General features: G+C 49.9%; 3 protein-coding genes across 3 annotated transcripts; all 3 read right to left on the bottom strand.

The window, feature by feature from the left end:
* Positions 1-150: 150 nt before the first annotated feature.
* EPUS_03605 (uncharacterized protein) lies at positions 151-3,091 on the bottom strand (the record flags this gene model as incomplete). The annotated part of the gene is made up of 3 exons (XM_007806452.1): positions 151-203; positions 254-739; positions 814-3,091. The coding sequence occupies 3 exons, from the start codon at positions 3,089-3,091 to the stop codon at positions 151-153; spliced, it is 2,817 nt and encodes a 938-aa protein (XP_007804643.1).
* A 1,463-nt stretch (positions 3,092-4,554) lies between these two features.
* EPUS_03604 (uncharacterized protein) lies at positions 4,555-8,233 on the bottom strand (the record flags this gene model as incomplete). The annotated part of the gene is made up of 3 exons (XM_007806451.1): positions 4,555-7,240; positions 7,289-7,466; positions 7,588-8,233. The coding sequence occupies 3 exons, from the start codon at positions 8,231-8,233 to the stop codon at positions 4,555-4,557; spliced, it is 3,510 nt and encodes a 1,169-aa protein (XP_007804642.1).
* Positions 8,234-9,052: 819 nt separating this feature from the next.
* EPUS_03603 (uncharacterized protein) lies at positions 9,053-9,436 on the bottom strand (the record flags this gene model as incomplete). The annotated part of the gene is made up of 1 exon (XM_007806450.1): positions 9,053-9,436. The coding sequence occupies one exon, from the start codon at positions 9,434-9,436 to the stop codon at positions 9,053-9,055; it is 384 nt and encodes a 127-aa protein (XP_007804641.1).
* Positions 9,437-11,583: the final 2,147 nt, after the last annotated feature.

Here is an 11,583-nt window from a genome sequence, read left to right as displayed (position 1 = left end):
CTTCCTTCAGCGCGGAGCGGCAGGAGATTGGTGCTGTGCAGTTCATCCAGAGCCTCCATGAAGCGAGGCGGATTGCTTTCCAGGTAGGACCGTGCGGTGAGCAAGCGCAGGAGCAACGCGCAACTGGTTCGATTTTGGGGCGAGATGCGATTATAGTAGAGGGCGTTGGAATTGTAGAGGGAGATCATGTTGTGCGCCAGTTTCTGCGGTGAGTTGGTGGACTGGGTGAGGGACAGGCTGGAAGCAGGATCACTGCTTTCTGTATTTCCATTCGCGGCTGAAGGCTGCTCCGAGCGTGGCTTCAGCGGCTGCAGCTGCATCTGTGCTTCGCCCAGGTCGAGCGTCACAGCGTCAGCCAGAGCAGAGTTGAGGATGCGGACAACATTATCATAATCCTCGCAGAGATGGTAGAGGAGGACGGCATCAGCGACCTGGCATCGTTCGTCTGCGATGGCGGCAGCTTGCATGGTGACGGCCTTGAGAAAGTCGCCATGGCTGTCGAGCTTGATGAGTCTGCCCTGTTGTTCAATGGCGCCGGGGATTCGACTGCCATCAGTGCGGATGTCGCCGAGAAGCTGCGCAAATTCACGTGTCTCCAGACAGAGTTGGCGCAGACATTCGTGGCAGGCAGATCCGAGTGGAGGCAGATGAGGACGAGGTAATCGACGGCAGCCACGGGCAATGCGGTTCGGAACGACGCAGTGTAATACGCCACCAGCGGCACAAAGTTGATCTGCGCCTGATCCGTGGTCGTCCGGGTCACTCGAACGAAAAGTTAGCCGTAGAACATGGCGAAGACGCGGGCAGACTCACCAAGTTCATTGCCGGCCACAGAGTAATCCGACACCCGTAGCAGACCATAGTAGGAGAGGGCGATTGCCACATGGACCGCACTGACAGGATTATGGGAATGGAGATAAGCCACAGCAGCCTCGAACATGCCAGCCAGCATCTGCATGAAAAAGTAAATCCCGTATCCACCACTCGCCTCGGCTTGACCTTTCTGGAAATGCTTTTGTCCGATCTCTTGCACGGTCTCACAGATCTGATCCAGCCCAAAGGTTTCGCCCGAGATCTCCTCAGCCCGGTCTACCTCGCGCGCCAGGTTGAACTGCAGCCATATCCAGTCCTCCACACCCTGACCAATGGTGTCGAGGTTGCGTCGGTTCAGGTCGCAGCGACCCACCATCTTGTAACAGGCCATGCGATATGGATCGAGAGTGTTTTCCGGTGCGTTCCGCAGACGCTGCTGATACTCGCCGTTGATCATGTCTTGCAGTTTTCTCGACAGTCTCCGCTCGGGGCTGCTGGCGTAGTTGGTCAGGTACGAGATGAACTTTCGATCCGTCGACTGGAAAGCAGGGTCGTTGCTGACATATTCGACAGCCTGTCTGACGAACCCGCATCTCAGAAGATAGAAGATGATGATCCAGCAATAGTCGCCATTATCCCCAATCTGTTGTAGCTCTGTTCCATCGGGGGCAAGATCTTTTCGGGAAGCTCGAACACGAATGTAGGCGCGGATCTTGTTCATCAGGGTGGGACGGCCTCCTAGTTGAGCTTCTCGAGGATTCTTCTCAATCACGGATTCGACTTCCCGATAGAATGCCCTTTCGAGATATGCTCGCGAGCCATGGAGGATTTGCTTCCTCAACTTGGTGGCTTTGGGCGAATGCGGATTCTCATCGAGGTAGGCCTCAGAATATTGTCTTTCTTTGATGGCCCCAGGGTCTGACTGGTTCTGCACTTCCGCGTCCTCCTTGGTAATGTCAATGAGCGCGTCGTACGAATCGACTAGCTGGTGGGGAATGTCTCCTCCAGCTTGATCCTCGACCATGGCAAACTCTCGCAGAATAGGGTAGACCTTCTCTTGAAGCCGCGCTGCATTCAATTGCTGCACTTTCTGCAGAAAGAACCGCTCCTTGTCGCGTAGAAACCGCCCATTCTGGCCTTTGCCCAGGGACGAGCTATTTCCACTGTTCACACTGCTATCTCCAAAGAAGCTGGTCGTACTTGCGCCCATGGCTGGACTCCCAATCAACGACTTGGCCAGACCTGACCTGCCAAAAACGCTGCGAGTGGATGCTTTGGCCGAGTCCTCGAATGGCCTCTTTCCAGTAGAAGTGTGTCCAAACCCACCCTGGTCTGGCTGTGCTCCGTCTGGCTCGTCCGCAACCTCATCTCGGGCGATGAGACCGAAGTGCTGCATGATTTTCTTCTTCTGCTCCTCGAAATTGATGCTCAAGCTTTCTTCCAGGTGGGCATCAAAGTCCCGACGCACACGGTCGATTGCCTCTTGAATCATTGCCTCCCGACCTCGTTCCTGTAGACCGCGTATGTACTTCTCGTTGTCCGGGTCAAATGGTTCGGCAGGTTGATACGTAGGTGCTTGACCATCTCGCTCCAGTCTCTCAAATTCTTTGGTAGCTTTTCCCGGTGCGACGCCTGACCCGGCAAGCAAGTAATGGGCTCTACTGTCTGCACCGTTCACCAACGCCGGCTTGGAACCTCTCCCACCAATCTCCTGAGCACGCCTAGCCAAATCCCCCAAGTCCATGTTGAGATGAGGCAGCTGACCGACGCGTCCATTCTGGCTTGAGGCGCCAAAACGTTGGCGCTTCCTCTGTCTTTCGAGCAAGCTGTTGAAGTGGGCAGGGTCTCGGGCCTGGGACTGACCAAGCGACTGCTGCTGGGACGACTGGCCTGGTGGAGCATTGCTGAAGATGGAGCTGCCCAGGCCAGATGGCTGCGACTGCTGCGGAGCCTGTGGCTGTTGCTGTGAGCCCGTGCCACCAAGAAAGGAGAAGGTACCGCTTGCTGGTGCTGAAGTGCCGGGTACGGCTCCGAAGAGACCTTGGGACTGGCCTGCGCTGGTGGATTGCGCGAACATTGAGGTAGATGAGGCTGCTGCAGTAGAGGCGGAGCCAAAAAGCGAAGACTGCTGTGGTTGTGGTTGTGTAGTCTGTGCGGATGAAATGTCAAATATTGACTTGCGCTTTGCCGGCTGCTCTGCACTTGCGCCCAATCCCAGGCTCCCAAACGCTCCTGCCCCTCCTCCAGCACCTGAAGACGGCTGCGACGATCCAAACATGTTTCTCAGCCGGTTGCTTGTGAGAGCGTGCTGACTCGACCTTGCGTGGAGGGAAGACGGCCTCAATCGCGCAGCTAGGCTTTGTTGTCCCAGCTCCAAAATCGCGTCAAGACTCAGGACACTTCGCACAGACTACGGCGGACTATTACTGTACTGGGTTAACGACACATCCAACATTTTGAACTCCGCACCAACTTTTCAACTCCACGCCAACTCTTCAACTCTACATAATGAACTTCTTTGGCTTCACCTTTCGGCTACTAGTCCCAGATACTACGTAGAGGTAGAAGTTCTCATCTGAGTGTCGTACACTTCCCGTACGACTAAGCAGTGCTGATGCAATACGCTTATAACAAAAATAAGAAAGCTTCGTACGTACCTTATTGTATCACAATAGGATTCCCTGCCGCCGCACCAGGCCCCTCGATAGCCTGTACGCCAACAATCTCAACATCAGAATCATTATCTGGTCCCCTAGACGAATCATCATCATCATTATCATAAGCTGTACAACGGGCTCCGTAGTCACGCCACTTGCAGTTCCCGCAACATCCTCTAAAGTGTCCTGGTACACGATGACACTCTAGAAACGGACGAAAGCCTGGTCTAGGGATGGCAGCACAAGCAGCACAAGGAGGATTCAGTACGACTCCTCGAGATTGTATGAGAATGACATTTATGTACGAAGGCCGATGGGTAAGGACTTACTCTGGTGTGATGGCATCTCGTACGAAACGTACATTCTGACCTACTAGAGCAAGTACCGCGCGACCTTGCGGACTATGTAAGAGGGGCGCCAATTGCTGGCCAGCTACATGCAGGGTTGGAACCTGCTGCAGCTGCTGGGCGGCGGCAAGGGCGGCATTAACCGCATTGTAAAGAACAAGAGCCCTGTACGACAATCAGATCCAGTAACCCACATCCCGAGGTGGTAAACAACCCTTCCAAATCCCCGTGAGGTGAAAATTAGATTGGTACCTAGGGCTTGGCTCCATATTCTTCACTACCAACTATGATGTTTCTCTTACGAATATTGTAAATCAAATTTGCGAACACACATGTAGACCCCGGTTCCTCGAGAAGAGCCACACTGCGATGTAGAAGGAGGAATACATGATCACGCACAAGCGGTGGGTTTTGGTCAATATTAGACTGAGAGAAATTTCTTGCTAGCACTGTTCTTCATCTCCCATGTAGTGTCCAGAGACTTTCCGTTGCAGGGAAAGGTACTTCTGGAAGAGCAGTTATTAGAACCCTTACGGCTTGGCAAGAAAAGTAGTTTGTAAAGACACATACCCCAGACATAGTACCGTCCCTTACCATCAATATCACGTATTTTGCTGTCACATATTGTTGTCCGAGGGGTGATCTACTGTGATTAAGCTGTTTTACCATATTAAAGTAATGTGATATAAACGAGAAGAAACTACAACATTATATTCACACGATTTATAACGCTATATTCATTCGAACCTTTGCCACTCGGCCAACATTGCAGCAGAAGAAAGCGTATCAGGATGCTCAGCATGAAGGACCTGGTTACGCAATTGGACGCATTCCGCCATGAGTTTGATGGCCTCCCAGTTTCTACCCTGCTCCTTCATAGTAAATGCTAGGTTATGCATGCTGCTCAGCGTGTCTGGGTGTTCCTGTCCCAGCACTCTCTTCCTCGTCTCCATCACCTGCACCTGCAGCTCCTCCGCCTCTTTCCAGCGTCCTTGATCCCCGTATGTCAATGCAAGGTTACCTATGCTGGTCAGCGTGTGTAGGTGTTCTTGTCCTAGCACTCTCTTCGTCGTCTCCACCACCTGTACCTGCAGCTCCTCTGCCTCTTTCCAGCGTCCTTGATTCCTGTATATTAATGCCAGGTTGTGCATGCTCCTCAGCGTGTCTGGGTGTTCCTGTCTTAGCACTCTCTTTCTCGTCTCCATCACCTGCACCTGCAGCTCCTCCGCCTCTTTCCAGCGTCCTTGATCCCCGTATGTCAATGCCAGGTTGTACATGCTGCTCAGCGTGTCTGGGTGTTTCTGTCCCAGCATTCTCTTCCTCGTCTCTATCACCTGCATCTGCAGCTCCTCCGCCTCCTTCCAGCGTCCTTGATTCCCGTATGTCAATGCCAGATTGTGTATGCTAGTTAGCGTGTGTGGGTGTTCCTGTCCCAGCACTCTCTTCGTCGTCTCCATCACCTGCACCTGCAGCTCCTCCGCCTCTTTCCAGCGTCCTTGATCCCCGTATGTCAATGTAAGGTTGCGCATGCTGCTCAATGTATATTTCAATGCCAGGTTGTCTATGCTGTTCAGCGTGTGTGGGTGTTCCTGTCCCAGCACTCTCTTCGTCGTCTCCATCACCTGCACCTGCAGCTCCTCCGCCTCTTTCCAGCGTCCTTGATCCCTGTATTTCAATGCCAGGTTGTCTATGCTGTTCAGCGTGTGTGGGTGTTCCTGTCCCAGCACTCTCTTCGTCGTCTCCATCACCTGTACCTGCAGCTCCTCTGCCTCTTTCCAGCGTCCTTGATTCCCGTATGTCGATGCCAGGTGGTCTATGCTGTTTAGCGTGTGTGGGTGTTCCTGTCCCAGCACTCTCTTCGTCGTCTCCATCACCTGTACCTGCAGCTCCTCCGCCTCCTTCCAGCGTCCTTGATCCCCGTATATCACTGCAAGGTTACCTATGCTGGTCAGCGTGTGTGGGTGTTCTTGTCCCAGCACTCTCTTCGTCGTCTCTATCACCTGCACCTGCAACTCCTCCGCCTTCTTCCAACGTCCTTGATTCCAGTATATTGATGCTAGTGTTCCTAAACTATACGATGTCTCGACATTCTCTCCACCAAGTATTTTCTGTAGCGCTTTAACTGACTTGTCACACATCCTCTCGGCTTCACGATAATCTCCTCTGGCCTCTGCATACCATGCCGCCTTCTGTAATATCTGGGCCCATTCTTGCCCTGATCTGTTATCCGTTGGTTGATGCCTCTCGGCCGACTTTGCATGTGGAAAGAACATCTCGCACCGGCCCCAGTTCTCGTAATTGCCATTTGGAAGCACCGCGTTAAGGTTCCTATTAAACTGTGCCTTCCATTTCTCATCCTCTTTATGCATCGCGAGCCACTTTCGTGTCGCTAGCTGGACAAGTCCATGCATTTCGAAGGACGTCTTATCCTTTCCAAGAGACACAAATGAGTAGCTCATAAGCTGGTCTACAGCCTCTTCAAACATGTCATCATTACTCGTCTTGGATGTACCATCATCTTTAATGTCCTCACCTTCGTTATTCTCGTTGTCTTCGACATTATCGTCATTCAGCCTCAACATTTTCTGGATCTCTTCTTCTTGTGGTTGGACCCTCAAGACTTCCTGAGGGATGCCCTGCCGGTCGAAATAGCACATCAACGACAGTAGGTCAGCCGATAATGGCCACTTCTCTCGGATATCATCAAACGATATCTGCCATGTAATGATGATGGAATTCTTCGCTTCCGGATCTCGCCGAAGATGACCCGCTTCATAGTTGAGAAGACTTGTCTTTTTTTTCTCATTTCGCTGAAATGCTTTGATATATTGTTGGACACTATACCTCGCTCCTCTTTGTCGGATATATGCTGCCGCTTGCACAATCGCTAACGGCATATACTCTAGTATATATGCTAGCTCTTGTAAGTCACCATCATCAAAGGGTGTGTCTAGCTTCTTCTTCAAGAGTGTTATCGCATCCATGTCAGTCATCGGATCAACCACGATCACATCTCGGGGCTCAACAATCTTTGTTGCCATGCTTCTCATTCGCGTCGTAATCAAGATTGCCCCGTTCTGGCTTTGTGGAAGATATGCTGACAACGGTCGTCTAAGCTGATCATCTCTATCACCAAACTGCGCCCCTGGTGTGGCTGCTTGAGGGATCGAAAGGACATCGTCTTTGTCTAAGTTGTCCAGAACTAACACCCATGTCCCCTTGGACTCGTCCCGCAGCCATCTTGCCACCAACTCAAATATGTTTTGTTTCGGATCATTGCGGCCGGGAATTTTCATTCCTTCCGCTATCTCACGGTATCCCTGCTCGATTCGGTCGGCATTGCTTGCATGGATCCAAAACACCCACGTTTGAGGGGACCGTTCGCGGAGGCGATGGCAATATTCAATGCCGAGCTGGGACTTACTATGGGCTTGTTAGTGGATAGTGTCTGGCAAAGAATGATCAACTTACCCGGCTCCACCGATCCCCACAAGCGCGACTCTTGACGCCGCAGGTCTACATTGTTGTTCGATGCGTTCCAGTAGAGTCCTATTGTCATCTGACGTCCCGCGGTCGACAAAATCGTCGTCGCGACGGAAAGGCACTGTTGACGATGGCGAAGGTGGAGTTTCAGGCCGTTTAACAAAAACTGGACGGAGCAGGATTAACGTTATTATGGATACAAAAAATGTTACTTGTATGTTAAAGACTTATCGATTGGTCTGCGCAGCCGTATGGATATCTTCTCTCTAGGTCTGACTAGTTCTTACCTGGACCGAAGACAGGGTTGCCTGTGATACTTGCAAAACTGTACATCGTGCCGCTACTTAGATTGATGTTGTTGTGTTGCGTGCTGCTGCCGGTACTAACAATCTGCGTACCATCATAGTTGTGAAAGGTTTGTGTATCGGCTTCATCCACAGGTAATGATGGCTCCAGTGAAGCCATCTCGTCGGAAATCTCTTTGAGCTTGGTGTATAACGTTGGGCTTGCTGACTTCACTGCGTGGTAGTTAACCAGATTCTGTGCATCCTCTGTGATTGCCCTCATCAACTCTTCGACTTTGCTCCCCTTGCCCAGTCGCCGAGCCACCTTGCGATACCGCTCATACCACTGGTCATCCTCGCCTGGGATCGTTTCTTGGAAGATGGTTCCCAGTGATTCAGCCCTCCTCTTGCAATTGTTGACAGTCTTCACCAGACCATGGGCAGCATCGGCGGGTAAGGATGTTTTGATCGGCTCGAACTGCTCGAGGCAGGTTTGGAGGATGTCTCGTAGAATGGGTAGTCGATTACCCACAGTTTCGAAGGTCGCGCTGAACTTGAGGTCTTTACGTGCACTCTCCCAGACCTTGACCGAGCCGTCAATGATCGCAATCACTGCACTGATGCCGCCGAGCACCTCGAGGCCTGACATATTAGTGAAATAGATGCTCCTCGGTGGAAGGAGAAGTCAAGGGGAGTACGGAATACATCGTATTCATTTTATCAGGCTGAAGAGATCATGTAGCGCTGCTCAGCCCCTCGTTAGGCTGACTCGCCAGCGAATAGCAGTGAGATACTTATTGTCGCAGCTTGCATCAACCTCGCAGCCACACCGGCTACTCTAACTCACTGCCATCATTGATACAACACTGTAAGATGATCTTTCCCGTTAGTCACCCTGTACGCATGTGAATCATATTGTCCGACCTCGACATTTTTCTTCTCCCCCGAGCACAAATTTGGCCCGCTTATCGCCACACCTTTTCTTAGTGATACGTGGACTGGGTCAATCAAGGATAGCGTTCGAACTATGAAAAATTGTTTTAAAAAAAGATACGAAGACATCAAAACCGTTCCCGATGCGATACCTGCCAGGTTCAGGTGCCGTAATTCTAATGACGGTTGGCAAAATACTCACATCTACGAGTATGCGATTTAAGGAATGAACGAACCTCGTTAACTGCATCAAGCAGATCAGCCTAAACCTCCGTCCCTGAAAACACGCTTCATTATCATATATGGAGTACTTTAGAAATAATTATCATCGACTTGCTCCATTAACGCCTTGATGTTCCTCGATGCCATTGTAGTTTCGATCTACAGCATGCCCTCATTTGTTTGTAGCTAGCGAAAGGCTGCAAAAAAGAGAAAGGGCACAAGAGGAGGCGTTTATACGTACAACCTACACTCCATTACCATTGGAGAGCCTGAGGATATCCTGGACATCCTTGGGCCTGAGCTTGAGCGCGGTTCAACCTGCCTGCTCTGCGGCGTTGCTCTCAGCAGGTTTGCGACCACCGGTCCGGCGTTTTGTTGCGCCAGAGTTTCGTCTTTCTACGGTCTCTCGAAACTTTTGTCGTTCGACAATGTCATTGTATGTCATTACTTTGGGTCCACCTACAACCGTTGAGCGAACCGAAGCTCGTGCCGTCTTCTCGTTGTTCTGCTCCATCAGCCACCGGTTTTCAGCGGACAAGACAGCACAATGAGCGAGCGTGCTCTGAAAACCTTTGATGATCTTCTGCAGTCGCTGTGTGCTGCTGGTCCCCACCGATGCCAGATCTTCTTCGACCTTTACACGCATCAACGTCAAGGCCTCTGAATTAGTTAAGTCTTCTTCGACCTTTACACGCATCAAACGTCAAGGCCTCTGACGTGGTCGGAGTCAAGGGCATATCTTCGACTAGAGAACTGACCGGCGCATTAAGGGCAGCTCGCGCATTAGGCACCGTGAGCATTCCTATAGAAGGGTGTCTCATACCTCGGAGCACACGATCAGGATCAAAAGGAAATAAATCTGCCTTGCGTCATGCGGACTTGATGTTTTCGGGTGTGAAAGCGGTGGTCCGGGCACGATCGTAGAGGAGAGTAAAGTGTTGGTTTCCCAACAGTGTTTGCAACGCTGCGAAACAACTGCTCGACTTGCTCACGATAAGCAGTCTTTAAGAGACCGAAGACGCCGACGTCGCGAGGCTGTAACTTATGTGAGGTATGGGAAGGCAAACGACAGAGAACGATATTGTTTTCATGGCAGAATGTTAGCACCTCCAGAGATTCGTGTGTGGCTAATCCGTCGTTGATTAGGATGCGCGGTTAACCACCAGCCTGTCGTTTGGTCAATAAGTCAAATACGTGTTGAATCTAATGAAGGCTTATTTCGGCATTCGTATACTCTATCTTTGAGCAGGCAAAACGCTAAGCCCTCCCTTTCTGCGTGATGGCCACGAGACTTATTTCAAACTTGTGAGCATGCACACAGCATTAGCCTCAAATAGGACGTTGAAAAGATAACCACTTTATATTCACTCCACTACTAACATTACTTCTAGTAAGGGGTAATTTTGAAGTCTAAATTGCAATACAGGATAATACTTCTCCAATCTAAGTGCTTTGATTACATGCTTACCAACATCCAATTCATTTGAGGCCACCCTAAGTGCTTTGATTACATGCTTACCAACATCCAATTCATTTGAGGCCACCCTGTCCTATATGAAGACTTATATACAGTGCTGCTTGGGCTACTAATATCTTTGGGCCGTGGACAGTCACTAATTTGATATGACTAGTCGCATGTTAGTACGTTGCAGGTCACAGAAAAGTAATAATCTCACAAAGCCTAGTCCCCGCCTTCAACCACTTCATGTTGGCCGACGGACAAGCGCTTCATGCCTTTCCAAACCACATCTCGAGCTGCCGTTGCATACCAGAATCATTAAGGTATGCACTGCCGTAACTGACTTCTCTTAAATGACCCTCGAACTAGATGTCTCTTTCTGATGTACTGTCGCACTTTTTCACAGTCGCGTCGGCTGCAAGAGTACCAAAGCGAAGAAGAGCTAAGTTACCTTCGGTCATCCTCCGACCAATATCACTTTTTCGTACCTCAACAATGACCAATATCACTTTTTCGTACCTCAACAATGGTAAGATCTGAGAGGTCGCCACCTGAACATGGTGTGTTAGAGAAATAAGAAAGAAAAAAATTGAAAAACAGTTAAGAAACCAAAACAGCAGGAAATAAGCTAGTTAAATCAATGTCATAGCTAGTTCATTTAGGAAGCACAAGCCCGTTTATTCCCTTTTATTGAGATTCACAGCGAGGCTACCGCGTTCTTGTTAATCTGCTTTCATCAAACATGGAATAGTTCTCCGCAGTATTATATCGTGGAGTTACCCTTTTCTAAACCCTTTGTGTTTATAGAATGTCTCAACTGACGAAGCAGATTTGTGCGACTCTTGGCAATTGTGTGTCGATCTGAGAAATATAGAGGATCAGTCACCACTCGGCTTCTATTTGACCACTAGTACTTTTATTTCTATATATCTCCTCTACTTACATCTCCTAGGATGTCAGAACTATTGACTGCTGCCTCTGGAGCAGTCCTAAGTAAGACTGCTTGGGCCTAAGAGCTTCAACAATAGTCAAAAAGATTAGGACTCAATTATATCCTCAAGAGCATCGACTAGTTCTTTCTTTATACATGTATTTTCTAGCATGTTAGTCCACTTGCCGCTTGTGCCGGCGTGACTGTGTTTAAGAGGGAATGTTTGGGAGAAAGGCATCTTCACTTGCACCACGAGTTTCTACTATAAAGACAGGAGTCTGATTTGATAGATACCGGCGTAGACTATAAAGATGTACTATATATGCTTGCTTGCAAACTTCCAATTAGCGTTGTCAGGTTTTCAATGAAGCGAGCAGATAGGCACGTAACTAAAGTAGACGTTTGAAATCGGCATGGTGTATAATGGCGAAACTCATAGGGTTCATCATATCTG

The sequence above is a fragment of the Endocarpon pusillum genome (genome assembly GCF_000464535.1).
Source record: "Endocarpon pusillum Z07020 unplaced genomic scaffold scaffold5524, whole genome shotgun sequence".
Lineage (NCBI taxonomy): Eukaryota > Fungi > Ascomycota > Eurotiomycetes > Verrucariales > Verrucariaceae > Endocarpon > Endocarpon pusillum.
Note: the sequence above shows the minus strand (reverse complement) of the source record. Positions and strands in the feature narration are given on the sequence as shown.